We start from the raw sequence: 25,889 nt of genomic DNA, 5'->3' as shown, positions 1-25,889 counted from the left end.
AGTAATCAAAGTGGTGTGGTATTGGAACAAAAAGAGAAACACAGACCATGGAATAGAATTGAATACCCAGAAATAAACCCATACAAGCATGGGTGGTTAATCTATGACTAAGGAGCTGTGGAGAAAGGAAAGCCTCTACATCAACAAGTAGTGCTGGAAAATGTGGACAGCCACATGCATTAAAAAAAAAAAAAAAAAAACCCAGAAAAAAGAAAAAAAAGAAGAAACTATCATTCTTTAAATCCTTATCAGATGGGGGTGGTTTGGTAAAGGGAATTTAAAATAGGGAAAGAGAGCACAATGAATTCTGGTGAGGAGTATGGACACTTTGGTAGTGGGAAAACTATGGTGAACACACCATAAGGGAGAAAACCTATACTGTGAAAAAACAAACAAGGATGTAAAATATCTCATTAATTAAAAAATGAAAATAGGGCCTCCCCGGTGGCGCAGCGGTTGAGCGCTGGGTTGCGAAGCTGCCCGCAGCCTTTGCAGCGCCAGTTCGATCCCCGGCTGCTCCCCGGCCACCGGAGGAGGGTCCCACATGGTGCGCAGACCTCTCCCGCTGCCCGCTGCTCCCCTCAGCAGTGTATTTCGTTGATCTGCCTGTTCTGTTCCCCACTCTGGCTCTGGTGAATTCTCTCGCCCTCCCACGCTTCTGACTGTACCCAGTGCTTGTATAAATAAATAAATAAATAAATAAATAAATCTTAAAAAAAAAGAAAATAAAAAAATCACAAGGTATATGACATAGACGAGATATTGGACAGGTTTAGTTGCCAAAACTGTGAATCAAAGAAAAAAGTTAAACCTAATTGTTTCACAACATTTAGCTTTCAATATTGCGATGAGATTTGGAAATAAAAACAACTTCATAAACCAGATTTTTCATGGTCACAAGAGTTCTATAAATGTGTTGGCATTTTCCAAATAAACCTTGAAGATTAACTATATTGGATAATTAATTGCTCAATTAAAAAAAAAACTTTAAAAAACCCATATGCAAGGTGCTGTGGGCTGACAGGGGCCGCATAACTACAACATGGATAGAGCTGCAGTGGTGACTGGAGCTGCGCGTGACATGAACTGCTGGAGAAGGTCTCAGGCTTTTGAGAGGGACATTGAATATATTCATTGCAACCTGCCACTGAATGTTAGAGAATGCTTCTTATAGTGATATCTGCCCAGATAGCTACTGGTTAGTAGACAATAGATCCTGAGACACAAAAGGTGTCCTCCTTCCCATTATTATGGAATCACCCTATTTTTTTATCATTTGCTTTATCACTCTAATAGGCTTGTTCTTTGCTGGAATACACAAGAGAGCAGTTGCACTGTCAATTATAGTGGTTCTATGTAGAACTGTATTAGCAGAGGAGGCAGAGCAACATGGCAGCGAGGAGACGCTGCGAGTAAGATCTCCCATTAAAAAAAGTTAAGAGGGAGGAAAAGCGGCAGGTCCCAGTGAGAACTGGGACACGGAAGATAAACAGACGACTCCAGCAAACTACCCGAAGAAGAAAGTGGCCATAAAAGAGGACTAGAAGGGAGGGAAGCGCAGACCCCTGCTCCCCTCCCCCGCCCACAGAGGCGGCACTCTCCGACCCGCAGAGAGGAGGAAAACAACAAACTAAAACGACCAACAAGAACAAACGACGGGGCCTCCCCGGTGGCGCAGCAGTTGAGCGCTGGGTTGCGAACCTGCCCGAGGCCTCCGCGGCGCCGGTTCGATCCCCGGCTGCTCCCCGGCCACCGGAGGAGGGTCCCACATGGCGCGCAGACCTCTCCTGCCGCCCGCTGCTCCCCTCAGCAGTGTCCTTCGGTCCTTCTGCCTGCTCTGCTCCCCACTCTGGCTCTGGTGAATTCTCTCACCCTCCCGCACTTCTGACTGTACCCAGTGCTTGTATAAACAAAAAACAAACAAACAAATAAATAAATAAACATGCCTCTATAAAAAAAATAAAAAAAAAAAAAAAAAAAAAAAAAAAGAACAAACGACGCAGCAAGCGGGACTGTGAGTGGAAAGGAACTATTGCAGCCACCACACCCCGTGAATGGGAGCTGTGGAGAACCCTGCAGGATTCGCCGCGGCGGTGAGCGAACGGCTCCGGGCGCCATTAGAGAACAAAGAGACTCTGGAGGAGACCCCGGGCCGGCCGGTAAGCTTGCGCGGAAAAAGCGGCGTGCTTGGCGCGCTTGAAAAGCAAACGCTGATCGCGGCTGCCCAGGTCCCTGTGCCTGCGACCTAGGCTTGCGGGGAGACGCGCGGAGGCCCTCACTGAGGTAAAAGTCCCTCACTGAGTAAGCAGGAACCAGGCGCCCAGGCACGGGAGCGGGGTGCAAAAGGCGCCATTGCTGCGGCCACTGAACTGGGGTACAGCCCGCGTCGTGGACCTGAGGGCTTTGGAACTGAGACCCGGGGCACGAAATTCGGGGCGTGGGTTCTCCACGACGGTGGGGCACAAGGCAGACACAGCACCCCAAAGCTGTTGAGGTTTACCCTACCATTCCCGCTCTGTTCCCTGTCCCACGGGGTGGGGGGAAGCGAAAAACAGCCCCCCAAGGACAATAGGAGAGATCTCTGGCGCCACCTAGCGACCAGAAAAAAAAGTCACTAACACCCCATAGAACAGGGAAACTTATTAAGACTGCTTGAAAAGGGCAGAAGGCTCCCGGAGGAGACAGTGGCCAGCTGGGAAGTTAGCCCATGCCAGGCCCCTTCCGACCAGCAGTCTGAGCCCACAGAGGGAACAGGCACCCACGGCTGGGGCAGACAGGGCGCGCAGAAGAGTGTGCCTGAGACCGGATGCTCAGGGACTGAGTCCCGCGTTGCCATTTTAGAACAGGGACATTTCTTCAGTAAAGACTTCCTGAAACCAGCAGAAAGCTCCCTCAGAAGCCAGAGATGGTTCCTGGAGGAGCCAGAGGGGAGCGGAGAAGTTCACCCAAGATGCCAGCCAGTCCGAGCAACACAGTGTCCCAATGCATACGACAAATTAGAAAACAGACAGTAGGGAGTAGAAGAACCACACGCAACCTAACAACTCCTCAGGAAAAAAGCACACCACAAAAAGAAAACCACCCCCCAGATTGCAACAACAGTAACTTGGAAGAACTTCTGAGCCTTCCAGAAAGAGAATTTAAAATTGCCGTGATTAAAAAAATGACAGAACTCATAATGGAAAACAATGATCAGAAGAAGGAAATTGAGTCCCTAAAGAGGGAAGCAAAAGAAACGCAGGAGATCAAAGAATTAATGGAGGAACTAAAGAACTCTGGGAAAAGCAATGAAAGTAGAATAGAGGAAATGGAATAACGAATAAGTACTCTTGAAGACACAGAAATAAAAAGAACCAAAACAGAAAAGGAAAGAGAAGTACGAAGGAAAAAGAATGAAGAAAGACTTCGGGAACTATCTGACTCCATGAGGAAAGGAAATATAAGAGTTATAGGAATTCCAGAAGGAGAGGAGAGAGATGTAGCAACAGAGAAAATATTCCAGGAGATAATTGAAGAGAACTTCCCAAATGCAAAGAAGGAGCTGAAAATTGATATACAAGAAGCAAGAAGAACACCAAACTTCCACGACGAAAGGAAAAATACAGCAAGACACATAATAGTAAAGCTCCCAAGAATCCAGGACAAGGAAAAAATAATGAAGCTGACAAGAGGGAAGAAACAGATAACATTCAAAGGAAAACCAATCAGGCTGACATCAGACTTCTCTGAAGAAACACTACGGGCAAGGAGAGAGTGGAGGGACATAGTCAACAGACTCCAAGAAAACAGATGCCAACCAAGAATACTCTATCCCGCAAAGCTCTCCTTCCTCTATGAAGAAAGAATAAGGACCTTCCCAGACAAAGAGAAACTCTGGAATTTCATTACGACTAAACCCCCACTCCAAAAAATACTACAAGGAATCCTAAAGCCAGAACCTCAGAGGGACGAATAACAACGAAAGAAGGCCAAAAAAAAAAAAAAAGTTATTAAAAGAAAAAATAAATAAAATCAAAGGAAAGACAAACACAATGGCAAATACAAATGCTAACATATCAATATTAACTCTAAATGTAAATGGACTTAACTCTTCAATAAAAAGACACAGAGTCGCAGCCTGGATTAAGAAACAAAACCCAACCTTTTGCTGTCTCCAGGAAACACATTTAGCTACAAAAGATAAAAATAGGCTCAAAGTTAAAGGATGGAAAACAATCCTACAAGCAAATGGACCAAAAAAGGAAAGCAGGAACAGCTATAATTATATCAGATAAAACAGACTTCAAACTCAAAAAAATAAAAAGAGACCCCAATGGTCACTACATTATGATCAAGGGGACAATACTTCAAGAAGAAATAACACTCATTAACATATACTCACCAAACGAAGGAGCACCAAAATATATCAGACAACTGTTGTCCTCTCTGAAAACAGACATCAGAGAAAACACATACGTAGTGGGAGACTTCAACACACCACTATCAACAATGGATAGATCAACAAGACAAGAAATAAGTAAAGAAACTAAAGCTCTAAATAAGGACCTAGAGCATTTGGGCTTAACAGACATCTATAGAACACTAAACCCCCAAAAAACGGAGTACACATTTTTCTCAAGCGCACACGGATCATTCTCCAGGATCGATCACATACTGGGGCACAAGACAAACATCAACAGATACACCAAGATTGAAATCATATCAACCATATTTTCTGACCATGAAGGCATCAAACTAGAAATAAACCATAAAAAGAAGGCAAGGAACTTTCCTACCTCATGGAGATTAAAAACCACACTACTGGAAGACCACTGGACTAATGAGGAGATCAAAGAAGAAATTAAAAAATTCTTTGAATTGAATGACAAGGAGGACACCAATATTCTAAATGTATGGGATGCAGCAAAAACAGTAATAAGAGGAAAATATATAGCAATAGAAGCTCACATCAAGAAACAAGAAAGAACTCAAAGAAACAACCTAATCTCAAAGCTCAAAGATCTAGAAAAAGAACAACAAAAAAACCCCAAAACCAGTAGAAGAAAAGAAATAATAAAAACCAAAGCAGAAATAAATGAAATTGAAACTAAAAAAACAATCCAAAAGATCAATGAAACCAAGAGCTGGTTCTTTGAAAAAAATCAATAAAATAGACAAACCCCTAGCCAGGCTCACAAAGGAAAAAAGGGAGAAAGCACAAATAAACAGGATCACAAATGAAAGAGGAGAAATCACAACGGACACAGCAGAAATCAAAAGAATAATCAGTAACTACTATGAACAGTTATATGGAAACAAGTTCAACAATCTAGAGGAGATGGACAAATTCCTACAACTCTACAATCACCCAAAGCTAGATAAAGAAGAAATAGAACACCTAAACAGACCAATTACAATTAGCGAAATTGAAATGGTAATCAAAAACCTCCCCAAAAACAAAAGCCCAGGACCTGATGGATTTACAAATGAATTCTACCAAACATTCAGAGACGAATTAGTGCCTATCCTTCACAAACTCTTTCTAAAAATTGAGAAGGAAGGGACAATGCCAAACACGTTCTATGAAGCCAACATTACACTAATACCAAAACCGAACAAGGACAACACAAAAAAGGAAAACTACAGGCCAATCTCCCTAATGAACACTGATGCAAAAATCCTCAATAAAATTTTAGCTATCAGAATCCAACAATGTATCCATAAGATAATTCACCACGACCAAGTAGGATTCATTCCAGGGACACAAGGATGGTTCAACATCCGAAAATCAATCAACGTTATCCAACACATCAACAAAAAGAAATATAAAAACCATATGATAATATCAATAGATGCTGAGAAAGCTTTTGACAAAGTGCAACACGCATTCATGATAAAAGCCCTTGAAATTCTTGGGATACAAGGAACATACCTCAACATCATAAAGGCCATCTATGACAAGCCAACAGCCAGTATCATTCTCAATGGTGAAAAGCTGAAAGCAATTCCATTAAGATCTGGAACAAGACAAGGATGTCCACTCTCACCACTGCTCTTCAATATAATACTGGAAATCCTAGCCAGAGCAATAAGACAAGAGAAAGACATCCAAGGAATCCAAATAGGAAAAGAAGAAGTCAAACTATCACTATTTGCAGATGATATGATAATATACATAGAGAACCCCAAAAACTCCACAGAAAAACTAATTCAACTCATCAATCAGTTCAGTAAAGTCGCAGGATACAAAATCAACACGCAAAAGTCAGTAGCCTTCCTATACACAAACAATAAATCTGAAGAAGAAGAAATCAAAAAAAAATCCCTTTTATTATCGAAACAAAAAAAAATCAAATATTTGGGAATAAATCTAACAAAAGAAGTAAAGGACCTATACAAAGAAAACTATAAAACACGGTTAAAAGAAATAGAAGAAGACACGAAGAAATGGAATGACATCCCCTGCTCATGGACTGGAAGAATAAACATTATTAAAATGGCCATCCTACCAAAAGCAATATACAGATTCAATGCTATTCCAATAAAAATTTCAATGTCATTCTTCAAAGAAATAGAACAATTATTGATGAAATTCATATGGAATCACAAAAAAACCCCGAATAGCCAAAGCTCTCCTGAAAAAAAAAGAAGGGAATGGAGGCATCACACTCCCAGACTTCAAACTATACTACAAAGCCATAATCATCAAAACTGCATGGTACTGGAACAAGAACAGACATACAGACCAATGGAATCGAATAGAAAATCCAGAAATAAACCCACAGATTTATGGTCAACTAATCTTTGACAAAGGAGCAAAGACTATGCATTGGAGCAAAGAAAGTTTGTTCAATAAATGGTGCTGGGAAAACTGGGTCGCTACATGCAAAAGAATGAAGCTTGACCACTACCTCACACCATACACAAAAATCAACTCAAAATGGATTAGAGAACTAGACATAAGACCTGAAACCATAAAATACATAGAAGGAAATATAGGCGAAACACTACGTGATTTGCATATCAAAGACATCTTTACAGACACATCACCCAAAGCAGTGATGTGAAGGCAAAGATAAACAGCTGGGACTACATCAAATTAAAGAGCTTCTGCACAGCAAAAGAGACAATAACAAAAACAAAGAGAAACCCCACCAACTGGGAGAACATTTTTGTACCCAACACTAATGTTAAAGGACTGATCACAAAAATCTGCAAAGAGCTGATGAGACTCAACAACAACAAAGAAAATAATCCAGTCAAAAAATGGGCAGAAGAGCTAAAAAGAAACTTCTCTGAAGAGGAAATACAAATGGCCAACAGGCATATGAAAAAATGTTCAACATCACTTGCAATCAGGGAAATGCAAATCAAAACTACCATGAGATACCATCTTACACCAGAGAGAATGGCACATATTAAAAAAACTAGCAACAACAAATGTTGGCGAGGGTGTGGAGAAAAAGGAACTCTTCTGCACTGTTGGTGGGAGTGCAAACTGGTCCAACCACTATGGAGAGCTGTGTGGAGATTTCTGGTCCTACTAAACATAGAGCTTCCATATGATCCAGCAATTCCACTCCTAGGTATTTACCCAAAGGACACAGAAACATCAATTCCAAAGAGCACCTGCACCCCTATGTTTATAGCAGCACTATTTACAATAGCTAAGCTTTGGAAACAGCCCAAATGCCCAAAAATAGATGACTGGATCAAGAAGATGTGGTACATATACACCATGGAATATTACTCAGCATTCAAAAAAGATAAACACATGCAATTTGCAGCAACATGGATGGCGCTGGAAGGGATCATGCTCAGCGAAATAAGCCAGAAAGAAAAAGAAAAATACCGGATGGTCTCACTCATAGCAGGAATCTAGAAAACTTAAATAAGGGACCAGGAAAATGAATAACTATAAGAAAGTGAAAATCAAAATCAACAAAAAACTATGAACCAGAGACACTTTTTGGGGGGTGGGGGCAGGGAGGGGAGGGATTGGGGTCAGAATGGGGCATTTGCATTTGTATGGGGGAATATAAAAATAAAATTTATTATTTAAAAAAAAAAAAAGAACTGTATTAGCAGAGTATAATACATCCTGTGATGACACAAAAACTAACTTTGAATCCTAGGCCGAAATTATGCACTGATAATTGCACTCATTTTTATGGGACCTACAACAGCCTGTTTTCAAATAAGTGATATAGCAAAAAAAAAAAAGCCATAAAGGATTCCTTTACACTTGGGTATATGAAGGTCATTGCAACAACTGACAAGAAATATGCAGTATTTACTCAGATTATCTGATGATGATCACTCGAATTACCATTGCTTTGGCTCTTTGATTATCTGTGTTTCAGTTAGTGTCACTTTAGTAATTCAGGTCCTGCAAAGGTTTTCACAGATCAAGGTTGTATGCATGTTACTAAGTTAAACTTAGAAACAGAACCTCATCCAGTTTATAAAATGTATTTTTGCAGGGCCTCCCTGGTGCTACAGCAGGTTGAGTGCAGCGCTGTGAAGCTGTCTTGCAGCCTCTGCAGCACGGGTTTGATTCCCGGCCGGCCAGGGAGATACCCACAGACCAGAGCAGACCTCTCCTGCCTTTCCCGCTGCTCCCCTCAGCAGTATCTTCGGTCCGTCTGCCTGTTCTGCTTCCCACTCTGACTCTGGTGAATCCTCTCACTCTTCCACACCTCTGGCCTGTACTCAGTTCTTGTATAAATAAAAATAAAATATAAATGAAATAATTTTTATTTAAATAAAAATAATTTTAAGAATATTCCAGAAATGTCTGAATATACACATTTTGTTATAAATTATGTATTGTCTGAGAATTTGATATTCATTGTTTTAGATAATTGGATTTTATGCTTTTGTATATAGTACTGGTTTGGTACATAGGACTGGTTTGCACATGGTAGACAAGCTATTGGTTTGCACAGTAGTTTGGAAGACAGGTAGCATTGAGCATCCTCTATCACAAGAATCATTTGGGAGCAGTACCACAAAACTAGAGCCTACAGTTCTCACTATTTAGAGTGCTAATAATGTACTGTATCTGCATTTTAGTCACATGTAATATGTGAGCCCTGAAAATTAAACCATTGGAATTGTAAATTTTTTTAAAGGTTTATTTATTTATGCATTTAAGAGCTGGGGTACAGGCCAGAAGTGTAGGGGGTGACAGGATTCACCAGAGACAGCGTGAAAAGAGCAGGGGAAAAGAACAGGCAGATTGACTGAAATACACTGCTGAGGGGAGCCACAGGGGAGTCAGGAGAGGTCTGCTACGCCATGTGGGCAGCTCCCTGGCCAGGGATAGAACTTGTGCTGCAGTGGCTGTGGACAGTTTCATAGACTGCATCTCAACCCCCTGCGCCACTAGTGAGGCCCGGAATTGTAAATATTTCAAAGAACTGGAAGTGCCTTTTACTTGTTTATTAGACAAGTCAGAAAAGGTTTAAATGACCTCATGAGCAATCTTTTAAATTTCATTTAACATAAAGCTGACAATTCAATAACAGGAAAAAAGCTTTTTTTTTTTTTTTTTTTTAAACAAGGCTACCATTTAAATGTTTATTTTGGCTTTCACATGTGTAGGATTTAATTCTTTGAATTGCAGCAATAAAATCCTCTGGTCCTAAGAAGTCTTGAGTGTATTATTTTTTTGTAAATTTTGTAGGTAAATATGTGCATAAAAATACTTTACCTGTAAAAATAAATCCATATGCAAAAATGGATTAAAGACTTGGATATACAACCTGAAGCCATAAAATACATAGAAGAAATAGGTGACACAACAGATGACTGGATAAAGAAACTGTGGAATATGTATTCAGTGGAATAGTACTCATATCCAAGAGTGCCTTTTAAGACAAAATGGATGGATCTTGAGGTGATTGAGGTAAGTGAAATAAGTCAGGAAATGAAAGAGTTATCAGATGGTTTCACTCATCTGCAGAAAATACTCAAAGAAAATAAACTGGCAAAATAACAAGAATAATTCTTAGACTCTGTGGAAAATTTACTGGTTTCCATGGTGTGAGGGGAGGGAGTAGAGAAGTAAAGATGATCAGGTTGTGGCCTTGGAGATTTTGTGGAGGGTGAAAAAGGCATGTGTACATATGAACTGTGAAGTCAACTCCCTGAAGTATATAGTTATGTAAATGAGTGGTATGTAAGTAAAACCTGAGAAGAAAAATAAGATGTTTCAATTAAAAGTTGACAGTCATAAAGAAAATTGATTGAAGGTTGCAAGGGCTGGGGGAGAGGGGATGGAGAATTACTGTTGAATGGGTAAAAATTTTCTGTTTGGGATGATGAAAAAGTGGCAGTGGTTACACAACAGTGTGAACATATGTAATGCCACTTAATTGTACACTTAGAAATGGTTAATTTTAAGTTATGTATAAATTTATAGTGAAAAGAAAACATAGTGGAAAAAAATTGGGCCAAGCAAACCTTGGTTCTGATCGTCCCTAAAAGGAAGAATTGCCATTCCAATAAGGGAGAAGGATCCAGAAAAACAGCTGTGGCTTTCATTCTGCTGGGGAGCCCAAGCACTCAGGAAGGCCTCTGCCTGCTGCCCACCCCCAAGAAGCCCCACACCAGGGCCTTCCTGTCACCCTAGATGTGGTGGGGGGTCTCCTGCTCCAGCCCCTATAGGGCAGGTGGCTCCACTATGCTTCTGTGTGTCTGTGCTTTGTGGCCAGATAGCTTATCACTCCTGTCAGCTGTCACTTCTGTCACCCTAGAGGGACACGTTTCTTTCACAGTGCACACTTCTCTTTCTTCCCAGCAAGGGAAGGGGCCTTCATGTCATGGGAGAGTCTGCTTGCCCCACAAGCTTCCTTCCAACTGCCCTGTGGTGTGTACATCCAGCAGCCTTCTCATAGACAGCACAGACCTGGGCAAGGGGCAGGCTCTCTTACTCAAAACCGGAACAATAATATGGCTCTGCCCAATCTGAAGGATTCTCTCTACAAAACCAAGACCTCCACCAACTCTGATTACCATTTATCTTCAAGGTCCAAAAAGAGGAAATCAAGAGCCTTGGCAGCTGGATCAAGACCCCTGGCTACCCTCAGGCTACCCTCAGACCAAGGTGGGAGATGGGCAGGTGGGTGACAGATACCCACAGCCACTGAACTGCTGACCTATAGTTTTGTGATCCTTTGTGACAAATGTGCTTTGCTGCATTCAGCCTGATACACAGTTAAACTGCCTAAGTTTAACTGTGAAACAAGGCCCAGCTCCAGACACCTGCATGTGGTGGGGGAATCTTCTGCTCCAGCCCCTATGGGGCAGGTGCCTCCACTGTGCACTGTGTCTCGTGCTTATCACTCCTGTCAGCTAGTCAGTATTCTCTTTTGCAACAATGGCATTCACCTTTCTTTAGAAGAAACAAACATTTTTCATAAATATATTGTAAGTAAGCATCAGTGCATGAATTGAAGAGACTCTTAAAAAAAAGTTTTTTAAAAAGATGCAGTAGGGGGCCTCCCTGGTGGCGCAGCGGTTGAGCGCTGGGTTGCAAAGCTGCCCGCAGCCTCTGCAGTGCCGGTTCGATCCCCGGCTGCTCCCTGGCCACCAGAGGAGGGTCCCACATGGCACGCAGACCTCTCCTGCCGCCCGCTGCTCCCCTCAGCAGTGTACTTCGGTCCTTCTGCCTGCTCTGCTCCCCGCTCTGGCTTGGTGAATTCTCTCACCCTCCCGCGCTTCTGTCTGTACCCAGTGCTTATATAAATAAATAAATAAATAAATAAATCTTTAAAAAAAAAAAAAAAACAATAACGATGCAGTAGGGGGGCCTCCCTGGTGGCACTATGAAGCTATCCATAGCCACTCAGCACAAATTTGATCGCTGGCCAGGGAGGTGACCCATATGACACAGCAGACCTCTCCTGTCTCGCCTGCTGCTCCCCTCAGCAGTATATTTCAGTCAGTTCACATGTTCTGTTCCCCACTCTGTCTCTGGTGAATCCTCTCACCCCCCACACCTCTGACCTGTACCCCAGTTCTTATATGCATAAAAAAATCTTTAAAAAAAAAGATGCAGTAGGAACAACAACAAAGATGACCAACAATGTAAGAAAGCAAAAAAATAAATAAAAAGATTAAGTAACTATGATTTGGTTCCAAGGCTCAACCACAAAAGACCAATACAAATGACTTTGCAAAGATTTGAATCTGTTAATGCACCCTGTCACCACTGCCTCCACCTAAAGTGTGGTCTCTATTCACATGCATTCTGGAAGCCTAAGGAGGATCAAACACCTATGCTCCCCAATCACATATGACCTGTCTCATTACTTGTTGCTGAGAGGACTCAAATATAGGGCCAGCCCCTTGCAGGTCAACAGGCTAAGTACTAGGAGCAGGGCCAGTTATCTCCACTCCAAGTGGAAGACAGCCCTTAGCACACAGGACATTCTGGGCAAGCAGGTGGACTGGCCAGAATCATCAAGGAAAGAAACAAAAGGATGGGGTGTCGTTAGCACAGAAGCAGAATGGGCCATGTAAAGCCTGCCAGGGTGAACATCTAATGCAGTGGGTTGGCCATCTTCCACCCCTACAGGACAGCTTCAGAGCCTGCTCAGCCTGGGAAACAGGGAAGATCCTGGCAGCTCATGGGCACTCAGAGCAAAACCCAGAAGCTGTCTGGTTCTAGCCCTCTCCATGGATGTGAACTGAACGTAATCACCCCATGTTACTCAAAGGCTGGATGATGGCAGTACCTAGAGACCTCTGTCTCATCTCTGGCCTGGTGTTTTTGGGGGCTCCTTGTGCTAATTCTGACCCATGATTCAATGATCTGAACAAATGTCTATGGAGGCACATGAGGACAGATTTTGTTACTATGGATATGAGTATACTCTCTGAAGCTGGGTTAGAGGTACTGCTGCTTCTGAAGTTTCCTCTTAGGCTGGAAGTTTTTCCGCTTTGTTCCCTTTGATCCTGCTCCTCCTACAGGAGCTTCACAGGCTACTGGAACTCCCTTCTGCATCCCTGCTGACTATGTTACTGTAGTGCTCTGTCCCTTTCTGTTCTGGTTGGCATGACCTTCCCTCTGTAGCTTCTTTGGGAAACTGAAGATTTCCCCAAAGTGAATCCACTTAGACCTCTCTCAGCACCTCTGCAACTCCAGTTCCCCTGCATCCCCTGATATGTTTCCCTTCAAGCTCCTACTCCTCTAGGCCCAGAGAACTATGCCAGACCTCTCCCTTCCCTCCCTAGCCTCTCAGACCCCAGTTCCTAGAACTTTGGGTCCCCTGCCCCTTAGGGGCTGTCAAAGTCTGAGACCCCCAAGAGCAACTAGCTGAAAAAGAAAAAAAAAAGAACTAAAAATAGACTTAAATTTTAAAAAATTATTAGTTATTTTTTAAAAGATTTATTATTTTTTGTGTAGAAGAACTGGGGTGTAGGCCAGAATTGTGGGGGGTGAGAGGATTCACCAGAGACAGGGTGGGGAGCAGAACAGGCGCATCTCCTGAAATACACTGCTGAGGGGAGCAGCAGGCAAGACAGGAGAGGTCTGCTGCACCATGCGGGTTAGCATCCTGGCCAGGAATGGAACTCAGGCCTTAGTGGTGATAGCGCTGAAACTTAAACCCTACGCCACCAGGGAGGCCCAGAACATAGGCTTTTAGTTTATACCTCCATAAGATTATATATTAGGGCAAAACAAACAAACAAACAAAAAACAACTTAAAGGCCTCCTGCACAGACTTGTAGAAAACTTTAGCCCTTGCGTTGAACAGGTGACTAACCTGCTCCGTCTACTACAAGCACAATTCAGTTAAAACTATAAAATAGAGGGCCTCCCCTGGTGGCACAGTGGTTGAGCGCTGAGTTGCGAGGCTGCCTGCAGCCTCTACAGCGCCAGTTCGATCCCCGGCCACCGGCAAGGGTCCCACACACACAAAAAAAAAACCAAAACCAAAACCAAAAAACTATAAAATAGAACAAAAGCAAAGTACAAATCTTATATAAACTAGTGAGTGTCACATAATTGTATTTATGCCTGACATATGGCTACACTCTTTAAATGAAAATCAGAAGATTTCTATTTGCATCCATCTGTTGATGTATGTATGTTTACACACATATTAATACATATAATACACACACACACGTATTTCCATACTTCCAGATAGTTCTATCAAATTAACTTACAAAATCTCTTAGAGGAGGACTCTCCCTTACAGAGAAGTGCTTACTGAGAAATAAGCACTTATATAAATTAAATCTTCCTAAAACTCCCAGAAATATAAGAACCAGCTCAACTGTTTTTCAAGTTCATGTAACTTGAGTAAATCAAAGGTAGGTAATACTAGTTTAATGTCAATTTAATAAAAAAGGCATATGTTCAAAGTTGTCAAATATAAGTTTTTATTCTACTTGGTTTATCATTCAAATAAGTTAATATAACCATTAGATGTTTATGGCTATAAAAGTGATAAATGAATTAGACTTTAATGAAACTTAGTCACTATTCTTGAGACAGGGCAGCAAGGGGCAATAGAACTGGCCAAGGACCACTGCCCAAATAGTTTACTGGTCACTGTCTGAATTCTTTACCTGTGCATGCAATTGCAAGACTACTCAGGCTCAGAGAACAACAATAATGTGATTTATTTAACAAACCAGGGAAAACAAAGAGTCACGGAGGCCACAAATATCCGTTTACCTCATCTGAAGTCATGTACAGTGTTTTAAAGTCCTAAACATAAAACTTCCCAAGATGGCGTCTTCCCACCACTGAGGGCCTGGAGCAAGTGGCAGCCATACAATAAGCTGGGATCCAACTCACGGAGACAGCAGGAGACACAACGGAGATGCTCATGGAGCTGCCAAGATACCTCTGCACAGCACCAGACAAGCGACACTCAAAACAGCAGCTGCTGCGGCCAAACTACCTGACAAACGGCCACAATCACGCAGCTCAGCGAGGCGCTCAGCTCTGGGTCTTCACCTTCCCTGCCAGGCTGTAATGGCAGCAAAACTGGGAACAGTTCCAGTCTCTCAGCTACCTGCAAAGCCTCCTAAATTTTCCTCTCTGAGTTTGGCTGCTGGAGGCCCCTGCACATCCTTCAGAGGCCCACAACGGCCTTCTGGAAGATCAACGTGGTGGGGCAGAAATCGCTGACCCCAGAATCCCTGAAAATCCGAAAATATGAAGTCCCGAAAGCTGAATGCTCAAATGTTCAGTCCTGAACAGTAAATCCTGGGGGCTGTTTCTGTAGTCCCTTATATTTCTTATCAGAGTCTCCACCCCCACCTATACTTGTTCGCATTTTCCCTGGGACTCTCTATCCTCACCAGCAACCCCCTACAGGGGGAACCACCTTAAATAGTCTTTGGCTTCAGCCACTGGTTACATTCTGACAGACTTTGTATCAATAATAATTTGTGTTTTAATGTATCTCAGGTTAAATATACTCATTAAAAATATAATTTCTGAACAAGATAAAATGCTGAAACATTTGTTATTAAGCCTAAGTTGATATACTTTAAGCTTCTTATTTTTATATTGTACAGAGAGGCTAAAGATATTTGGGTTTGGGTTTACTAATAAGCTTCAGCACTATGAAGCAGTCAGTAGCTACTGCAGCATGAGTTCAACCACAGGCCAGGGAGCTGATCCACATGGCGCAGCAGACCACTCCTGACTCGCCCGCTGCTCCCCTCAGCAGTGTATTTCAGTAGATCTGCCTGTTCTGTTCTCCACTGTCTCTGGTGAATCCTCTTATCCCTTGTACCTCTGGCTTATACCCCAGTTCTTGTATGCATAAATAAATAAATTTTTTAAAAAGTTTTTTATTTATTCATGTATACAAGAACCGGGGTACAGGCAGATGTGTGGGAGGGTGAGAAGATTCACCAGAGACAGAGCGGGGAACAGAACAGGCAGACTGACTGAAATACACTGCTGAGGGGAGCAGCGGGCGAGACAGGAGTGGTCTGCTGTGCCCTGTGGGATTCTTGAAGGCTGGCCGGGATCGAACCCGCGCTACAGAGGCTGCGGACAGCTTCACAGCACTGTGCTCAACCGACTGTGCCACTAGGGAGGTCCTAAATAAATAAACCTTAAAAAAAAATTCTCATGACACATACACAAAATTTAAAAAAAAAAGGATATTTGGGTTTACTAATAAAAAAGTTCCTGCACATGAAAAATTGTACTAATAAAAGCATACACCTCTATAGCTAATGTCATGGTATATTCATAACATTTGTTAAACTGTTATGGAATACTGTTATATGACTGTTAATTCATAATTATTTACTTCCTAGTTTTCTCTGTAAAATAAAGATTGCTAAAGATAAAAATTATAATCACCATGTGAAAATAATAGAAACTGCGAGATCAAGGCAAACGACTTTGTGTACAAAGTATGGGAGGAAAACAGGATTTGTTTTTGTAAAGAAAAGGAGACTAATTTTATCCTAAAGTAAAAAAAGAGGCAAAGGACAAAACCCTGAATGGGAACAGAAAGTTCTAGGTTTGTGGGAAAGGAATTTTATGTAATGAGGTCAAAGCTGGCTAAGGCTAAAGGGAGTTATACATGGAGTTTGTTGTTGTTTTTTAAAGAACATTGATATTAATAGTGTAATGATACAAAACTACATTTTAGTGTTCTTTCTGCCAAAAAACCAAAATTTCTTGGATTATTGGTGTGCTTTTAATAAGAGACTGCAAAAGGGCTTTCTTTTTCTTTTTAAGTAATCTGCCTAGGAAAAAAAAATTCTGTATATTATCAAAATAATTTCCTGGTTGGTCCAGTAAGATGGCAGCAGAGTAAAGATAGTAAAGATACTATGCTTGCCAAGTTACACTACAAAGACAATGACCCTGACAGACAAATAGATGACTGCTGCATGACCAAGAATGATAGTATGGTGGAAAACATAGGGAAAACTGTATTTAGACTGAGTTTGAAGCAATACTGGGTAATAGTACCTATGAGAGGAAGGGGTATGAATGTTTGAATCATCTCTGCTGTTGTTAATTTAAAAGCATGCACCGGGTCTCCCCTGGTGGCGCAGTGGTTGAGCGCTGGGCTGCGAAGCTGCCCGCAGCCTCTGCAGTGCCGGTTTGATCCCTGGCCGCTGGCGAGGGGCCCACATGGCACGCGGGCCTCTCCTGCCATGCCTGCTGCTTCCCTCAGCAGTGTGTTTTGTCAGTCTGCCTGTTCTGTTCCCTGCTCTGGCTCTGGTGAATTCTCTCACCCTTCTGCGCTTCTGACTGTACCCAGTGCTTGTATAAATAAATCTTAAAAAAAAAAAAAAAAACACCTTGAGAATCTGAGAAAACGCCATTAAATTAAAAAAAATCTTTAAAAGCATGCACCCACATCAGGAACTTTAAAACCCAGGGGCTATACTACAGAAAGGATACATGGGGTTGGTATGCATAATAGAGATTACTGGTGAACTTACAGGAGTGAGCCTGTGGTTCAACAGTAGGAGTCAGAACTGGCAAGGGAGGGTCAGACTGAATCACCTGTATATCTTCTTACAGATAAGGCTGTTATTTATAGCCTGTGGCTGTGAAATGGGAAATACCTGTTTTATCCTAACCCAGAGCCAAAACTGAGGTAAGAACTAATTACTTGGATTAACCAAAAGTTGAAGTATTTGGCTCTTAACAGAAGCAAGAATCTCAGGTTATGGCTCAGTAGGTGAAAAGCAAAGAGAACAATTCCAAGTTTGAAAATCTGTTTCAACTATAATCCCCGTTTGATACTACATCTATTTCTCAACCATAAATTAGAATTTGAGGTTGGCACAAAACTATTCCAGAGGTTTTGGCTGAGGAATCGGCCTAGGGAAAGGGACAACACATAACTTGGGCACACTATAGGAAGCTTGAATCCTTAGTGCTCACTGGAGGGAACTTTCAGTGCCCCACTGCCCAGGTACCTACCCAAGACTAATGCCCAGTCATCTGAACACGTGCAGAGGCACTGTGCTATGAAATAGAAACCTAAAGATTCTGGGTAAAAAACCTAGGATTTAAGCTGGCTACTTGCAGATGGGGTATAACATCAATTTATCAAGACAAATAAAAGGAAACTCTTAATTACAACCCATAAAAACTAATACTGAAGAAACATATCACAAATGCTGGAGGAAAAAAAAACAAAAAAACAAGAGAAAACTCAGAACCGGGAACACTAACAGATTTTGTTGTTTTTTTTTTTTTAATTTTTTTTTTTTTAATAGAGGCATGTTTTATTTATTTGTTTTGTTTTGTTTGTTTGTTTTGTTTATACATGCACTGGGTACAGTCAGAAGCGTGGGAGGGTGAGAGAATTCACCAGAGCCAGAGCGGGGAGCAGAGCAGGCAGAAGGACCGAAGTACACTGCTGAGGGGAGCAGCGGGCGGCAGGAGAGGTCTGCGCGCCATGTGGGACCCTCCTCAGGTGGCCGGGGAGCAGCCGGGGATCGAGCTGGCGCCGCAGAGGTCGCCGGCAGCTTCGCAACCCAGCGCTCAACCGCTGCGCCACCGGGGAGGCCCACACTAACAGATTTTGAAAAATATGATAGTTTCAACAGCAAACAAATACAAGTAATGCAGAGAATCAACAAAACTAATGCAAGGGGTGGAAGACATACAAACAGAACAACAAAGAAAGGAATTTATAAAATGAAGAGTTCTTTAGGATAACTGAAAGATAATATAGGGGTCTATAGTGCCAGCAAGGCACAGAGCAGGTTTTCTATGATCCGGGCAGACAGGTAAAGGATGAGTCCTGGAGCCCTTGATGGCTTTTTCAGGCCTTTAATGATCTTTCTACACCATCTGTAGTGAGCAACAGGTGCAGGGCAGGCAGGGAGGCCTGGGGGCCAGGAGGCTGGCAGGCTTCCTGGCCCCCGGCGAGTCTTCACTCTTTCTAGGCTCTCTGGTGCTCTCTCATGGTCTTTTCTCTGGTCTCTACTGCAACCTGCTGCACAGTCCTCTGCCACCTTGGCCTCTGCTGCCGCGCTCTGTTCTCTGCTCTCTACTGTGCCATTGCCCTTACAGGGTCCGCCTCCAAGCTCAGGTGCACGCACTTACACACGCCCACACTACACTCCAGGTGCCCCCATCAGGCATGCATGTTAAGACCACAGCTGTCAATCATTGACGCTAACGGTGGGAGGGTGGAAAAATCCTGATCACTTCCATGTACCATACAGGATCCCAGAACGAGATAAGCAAAGATTTATTCAAGGAAATAATTGCAGAGAACTACCTTAATTTGAGAAATGAGTCAGAAATCCTGATAAAGAGCCCAAAGAGTTCCAAACAAAATAAGAGCAGGTTGACATAATCCAAGACTGCTGCAAGCTACTACTCATCTGCATGCCATCCCATTCTTGTTGCCATGTGTAGAGCCTCAGCTACAAACTTGCCTAGTTCTCAATAGCAGCAGATGAGAAAGCAGGTCACAAAGTCCATATGTGGGGAGCAGGAAGAAATCTTTATTATGAGGCAGCAGGAGATCCACAGGTAGCAGTAGCAGCCCATCCGGACTCCAGTAGCAGCAGTGCCCTGTGCTTTGAGAGGTCAGCCAGTGGCCAGTGAGAGGCTGTGAGAGGCCTTGAGAGCCTCTCCCCGCCCCCCAGCCCTAGAAGTTTTTACATGATTTATAGACAAAGTCGGGACAGAGCCAAGTTTAGACCTAGTTTACAGAAGTATGTTTAGTGCATGCGAAACACATCAAGGTTACATTATTATTTTTGGCTTTCTGCACATGCGGGCTACATCTCAAGGCTACATGTTATTTCCTAGGCAACCTGTGCTGGAAGGTCACAGCAAAAAAACAGTTTGAGGGCCTCCCCTGGTGGCACAGCGGTTGAGTGCTGGGCTGTGAAGCTGCCTGCAGCCTCTGCAGTGCTGGTTTGATCCTCAGCCGCCAGCGAGGGTCCCACATGGCGCGCAGACCTCTCCTGCCGCCCGCTGCTCTCCTCAGCAGTGTACTTCGTCAGTCTGCCTGTTCTGTTCCCCACTCTGGCTCTGGTGAATTCTCTCACCCTCCCGCGCTTCTGACTGTACCCAGTGCTTGTATAAATAAATAAATAAATCTTAAAAAAAAAAAAAAAAAAAACAGTTCGAGAATCTGACAAAACTCATGTTTTCCTATGGGCCCTACAGCTAAGGACAAGGAAAGACAACTAAAAGTATCAAGAAAAAGAAGTTACCTATAAGGGAATACCTATGAGGCTGCATATAGACTTTTCAGTAGAAATCTTACAGGCAATCTTAAAGTATCAGGGAATGGCAAAGATATTTACAGTAAAAAAAATTCAATCTGGAATGTTTAATTCTTCCATATGATTATTCTGCCAGACTAAGGATAAGGTGCTTCACTGAAAATACAAAATTAAAAGAGCATATCAACACCAAGCTGGAAATGAAAGAAGTATGTTATAACAGGACTATTATAAAGCAACAGCAAAACTAATCTGGAGGTAACAGACAACTAAATTATCTAGGTGTGTAGGGTAATTAAAGTATCAGGCTTTTCCAACCTCCTGCCATTAGATTAAATGCATGCCTGAGGGGGGGCACATGGAGTGGGGTGTGGGCATGCGTAGGTGGGCACACCTGGGCTGAGAGACTGGGCTTATAAGGGCAGTGTCACGGGGATGCCAGCGGAACAGCAAAGCGAAAGGAGCAGAGAAGCAGAAGCCACAAGAGAATGCCAGAGAGCCCAGAAAGACTGAGGACACACAGGGGGCTGGGAGGTCTGCCAGCCTCCTGGCTCCCCAGCACCCCTGCCTGCCATGTACCTGGTAAATCCCAATAAAAGCCTGCAAAGCCACTGAGGACTCCTAGGACTCTTCCTTCGTCCCATCTGCTCGAATCATAGAAATCCTGCTCCGCTCTTCCTGCCACTACAAGGTATAAGTGTAACTGGTTGCTGAGGTGGAGGGGGTTACAGGTGGAGGGGGCTGCTGGTGAGGATAGATAGCCCCAGGGAAAATGCTAAAAAGTATTGCATTTTGGGGTGAAATGATTGGTAAGAAATATAAAGGACTGCAGAAGTAGCCGCGAATTATTCAGTGTTCAGGTTCAGCGTTTTTGGATCTTCAGCGATTTCAGGGTCAGTGATTTCAGCTCCCACCACACCCATCTTCCAGAAGACTGTTGTGGGCCTCTGAAGGTGGAGGCCTCCAGTAGTCAACCTCAGAGAGGAAAGTTTGGAGACTTTGCAATTAGCTGAGCGATTGAAACTGTTCCCAGTTTTGCTACTGTTACAGCCTGGCAGAGAAGGCAAAGACCTGGAGCAGGTGCCTCACTAAGCTGTGAGTGTGGCCATTTGTTGGGTTGTTCGAATGCTGCACCTGCTGTTTTGAGTGTCGCTTGCCTGGTGCTGGGCTGGGGCATCTCACCAGCTCAGGGAGCATCTCCTATTGAGTCTTCTATGTCTTCGTGAGTTGGAACCTGGCCTATACTCTGGCTGCTGCGTGCTCCAGGTTGCAGAGGCAGGAAGATGCCATCTTGGGCACTTGGCCTGTTTGAGAGAGTAGCTCTGCATCCTCTGTGGCAGGAAGATGCCACCTTAGCTGCTCTTGCTTAGGGCTTAAAAACACTGGACATTGGGCTTCCCCGGTGGCGCAGCGGTTGAGCGCTGGGTTGCGAAGCTGCCCGCATCCTCTGCAGCGCCAGTTCAATCCCCGGCTGCTCCCCGGCCTCCGGAGGAGGGTCCCACATGGTGCGCAGACCTCTCCTGCCACCCGCTGCTCCCCTCAGCAGTGTACTTCGGTCCTTCTGCCTGCTCTGCTCCCCGCTCTGGCTCTGGTGAATTCTCTCACCCTCCCACGCTTCTGACTATGCCCAGTGCCTGTATAAATAAATAGGTAAATCTTTAAAAAAAAAAAAACACTGGACATGGCTTCTGGTAACGGTGGTAATGGTAAACGGTGGTTTTTGGTCTCAGTAACTCTGTTTTCCCTGGTTTGCTAAATAAATCCCATTGTTGTTCTCTGAGCTGGCTTTGTGGGTGGGGGAGGGTAGCAGGGTTCTGAGCTTTCTCTCTGCTTGTCATCTTTTATTGCAACTTTCCTCTTTGGGCAGTTTGACAGAGTCGCCTGTTTATCTTCCGTGTCCCGGTTCTCGCAGGGACCTGCCCCTTTTCCTCCCTATAACTTTTTTTTTTATGGAAGGTCCCCCACACCTCTGGCTTATACCCCAGCTCTTGTATGTTTAAATAAATATTTTTTAAAAAAAGATAGTAAGAGATAGAGATGGACATTACAAGAATAACAAATTTATATGCAACAAATGATGGAGCCAAGATAAAGTAATTATTAAACAGAACGAAAGGGAGCTAGTAATAATAAACACAATAAACTAGGGGAGTTTATACTCAACTTAGAACTATTGCCGAACAAGACAGAGAAAAAACATGTAAAAAAAAAAAGTCTTAAGTGAGGAGATAAACCAAACAGGCTTAACAGACATCTACAAAAACAAACAACATTTAATTTTATTCAAGTGCACGAGACATTTCAAGAACAGACCATACATTGGGGTATAAGTCAATTACAAACAAAATCAGGAAGATTGAAATCATATCAAGTACTTTTCCTGACCTGATAATGTCATAAAGTTAGAATCAACTATAAAATAAACCCTTAAATAGATGGAGACTATAAAACAGGCTGCTTAATAAGTATTGGCTCAAAGAGGAAATTAAAGCAAAAATTAAAAATTCCTTGAGATTAATGGAAATTAGGATACAGCAAAAGCTGTCTTCAGAGAAAAGATAATTACAACATAGGCCCACATTAATTCCAAATAAACAACTTATTATTACACCTAAAGCACCTTGAAAAAGAGGAACAAGCAAGGACCAAAGTTAGTTGCGGAAAGGAAATAATGAAAGTAACAGTAGATGTAAATGAACAGAAATCAAAAAGACCATACAAAAGATCAATGAAACTGAGTTGATTTGTCGAGAAGATATGATAATTGGCAAATCTCTAGCTAATCCAGCAATGAAGAAAGAAAATATTAATAAACACAATTAGAAATTAGAGGGGAAAATTACCAGAGATGGCATAGAAACACAAAGGATCATAAGTGATTACAGTTAACCACTATAAGCCAATAAATTGAATAATGCTGAAGAAATTTCTAAAACAATACAGTTTATGAGACTAAATGAAGAAGAAAAAGACTTGACTAGAGCAGTCATGGAAATGTAAACAGTGATTAAAAAATATCTCTCAATGAGAGGATCAACATGACGGCGGGGAAACACTGCGAGTAAGACCTTCCATAAAAAAAAAAAAGTTATAGGGAGGAAAAGGGGCAGGTCCCTGCGAGAACTGGGACATGGAAGATAAACAGGCGACTCTGTCAAACAGCCCGAAGAGGAAAGTTGCCATAAAAGAGGACTAGAAGGGAGGAAAGCGCAGAACCCTGCTACCCTTCCCCACCCACAAAGCCGGCATGTTCCAACCAACAGGAAGAAGGGGAAAAACAACAAGAACAAACTACAGACCAACCAGGGCAGTGAGTGGAAAGGAACTACCACAGGCACCGCACCCCGCGAATGGGAACTGTGGAGAACCGTGCAGGAATCGCCATGGAGCAAACAGCTCTGGGCACCATTAGAGAAAGATAAGGGCTCCACGGAGAGACCTGGAAATAGCCCAAGGCCAGCTGGTAAGCTTGTGCGGAAAAGCACTGCTCAAAAAGCATACCCAGATTGCAGCTGCCCAGGTCCCCACACATGTGACCTAGGTTCGTGGGAAGATGTGCGGGAATTGTCACTGAGGTGAATGACCCTCACTGAGTAATCAAAAACCAGGCGCCCGGGCATGGGAGCTGGTTGCAAAAGGTGCCATTTCTGTGGACACTGAACTGGGCTACTGCCCATGCAAGTCCCAGATCTGAGAGCTTCAGAACTGAGAACCAGGGCATGAAATTCGGGGACTGGGATTCCCACGGTGGCAGGGCACAGGGCAGACACAGCTCCCCTGCCCTACCGCGGTTGAGGCGCTCCACGCCACCCCTACTCGATTCCCCACAGACCCACGGGTGAGTGTGTGTGTGTGTGTGTGTGTGTGTGTGTGTGTGGTGGAAACGCAGTTCTGGAAGATACTAGGAAAGATCTCTGGCGCCACATAGTGACCAGAACAAAATCACCAACTCAATGACAGCTGGAAACCAAAGATCCCAAAACCACTCTCAGGCTCTGAGAGGGGGTGGGCCATGCAAACGGGGGTAAAAAGGGAAACAAGGTGTGGAGCAAGACCCCATTCTGGAACTGAGAGCCAGGTACAGGATCCAGGGCGTGGTACGTGCCATAGCAGAGGGCACTGCACAGGATGAGAGCCAGCGTTTTGGATCTGATAGCCCTGAACTGAGACCTAGAGTGCAGAATTCAGAGCACGGGATCCATACAGCTGTGGGCACAGCACCTGGTGAACGTGGGGCAGACACAGCACTCAGCTTGAATGAGAGCCCCTGTATTGAGGTGCTCCCCTGCCTGCTCTGTTTCTCAGAGACCAGTGGGAAAAAGCACAGGTTAGCAAGTACAGGTTTCTGGTGCCACCTAGTGACCAGAACAAAATCACCAACTAGCTGATTGCTGCAACTGAGTAAATACAGAGGGAGGGAACTGTAAGGGACAGTGCCCAGCAACACAGCATCAACACCCTGGTGGAGTTTTGTCCTAAAAGTGCTGAACTCGGTCTGGTAAACAGCTTCCGACACCACTGAAGGAGCACCACAAAGAGATGCCTGCTAACACCAGTGGCATAACGTCCCAACGCATAGAACTAATTAGAAAGCAAACAGCAGGGAGAAGGAAAAATATAAATAACCGAGCAAGCCAGCAGGAGAAGGACACACCACAATAAGAAATACAGTCACCAGAGCTCAACAACGACATGTAAGAACTTCTTGGCCTATCAGATAGAGAATTAATGATGATCATGATTAAAAAGCAGAAAGAAAATGAAAAGGAAAAAAATGATTTGAGACAAATAATCACTGAACTGAAGAATGAAATTGAGACCTTAAGAAAGGAAAGAAAAGAAATGCGGGAGATTAAAAGATTACTAGAGGAGATAAAGAACTCTGGGAAGAGCAATGAAAACAGAATCGATGAAATGGAAGAACAAATCAGTACTATTGAAGATACAGAAATAAAAAGAGCCAAAAAAAGAAAAGGAGAGAGAAGTGCAAATGAAGAAGTATGAGGATAATCTTAGACGATTATCAGACTCCATGAAGAGAGGAAATGTAAGAGTTATAGGCATTCTAGAAGGTGAGGAGAGAGACAAAGGAACTGAGAAATTATTCAAGGAGATAATTGAAGAAAACTTCCCAAGCATGAGAAAGGAGACAAATATATAGACATACAGGAAGAGAGAAGAACTCCCAGTTACCACAATGAAAAGAAAACTACAGCAAGACACATAATGGTAAAGCTTACAAGAGTCCAAGACAAGGAAAAAATAATGAAACTGGCAAGGGGGAAGAAACAGATAACTTATAAGGGAAAAACAATCAGGTTAACTTCTGACTTCTCTGAAGAAACATTACAGAATAGAAGAGAATGGAGTAACATATTTGGAGACGATATGATAATATACCTAGAGAACTCTAAAAACTCCACAGAAAAACTACTTGAAATAATCAACCAGGGCCTCCCCGGTGGCGCTGTGGTTGAGCACTGGGTTGCGAAGCTGCCTGCGGCCTCTGCGGCGCCGGTTTGATCCCCGGCTGCTCCCCGGCCACCGGAGGAGGGTCCCACATGGCGCGCAGACCTCTCCTGCCGCCCGCTGCTCCCCTCAGCAGTGTACTTTGGTCCTTCTGCCTGCTCTGCTCCCTGCTCTGGCTCTGGTGAATTCTCTCACCCTCCCGTGCTTCTGACTGTACCCAGTGCATGTATAAA

General features: G+C 43.3%; 2 protein-coding genes across 3 annotated transcripts in view; one reads left to right on the top strand and one right to left on the bottom strand.

The window, feature by feature from the left end:
* The window catches only part of ARVCF (ARVCF delta catenin family member), a 64,410-nt gene extending 49,043 nt beyond the window's left edge, over positions 1-15,367 (top strand). The window contains exons 16-17 of the mRNA XM_054690228.1: positions 11,013-11,104; positions 14,635-15,367. Of these exons, the coding sequence (XP_054546203.1) occupies positions 11,013-11,104; positions 14,635-14,683 (141 nt within the window). The 3' untranslated portion in view covers positions 14,684-15,367. The remainder of the gene's footprint in view (positions 1-11,012; positions 11,105-14,634) is intronic.
* COMT (catechol-O-methyltransferase) overlaps positions 1-25,889 on the bottom strand; it is a 66,913-nt gene that overhangs the window by 30,596 nt on the left and 10,428 nt on the right. The gene's annotated exons all lie outside the window — the stretch shown is intronic.

Source organism: Talpa occidentalis, unplaced genomic scaffold, assembly GCF_014898055.3.
Source record: "Talpa occidentalis isolate TD23 unplaced genomic scaffold, MPIMG_talOcc4v2.1 talOcc4.8, whole genome shotgun sequence".
Lineage (NCBI taxonomy): Eukaryota > Metazoa > Chordata > Mammalia > Eulipotyphla > Talpidae > Talpa > Talpa occidentalis.
Note: the sequence above shows the minus strand (reverse complement) of the source record. Positions and strands in the feature narration are given on the sequence as shown.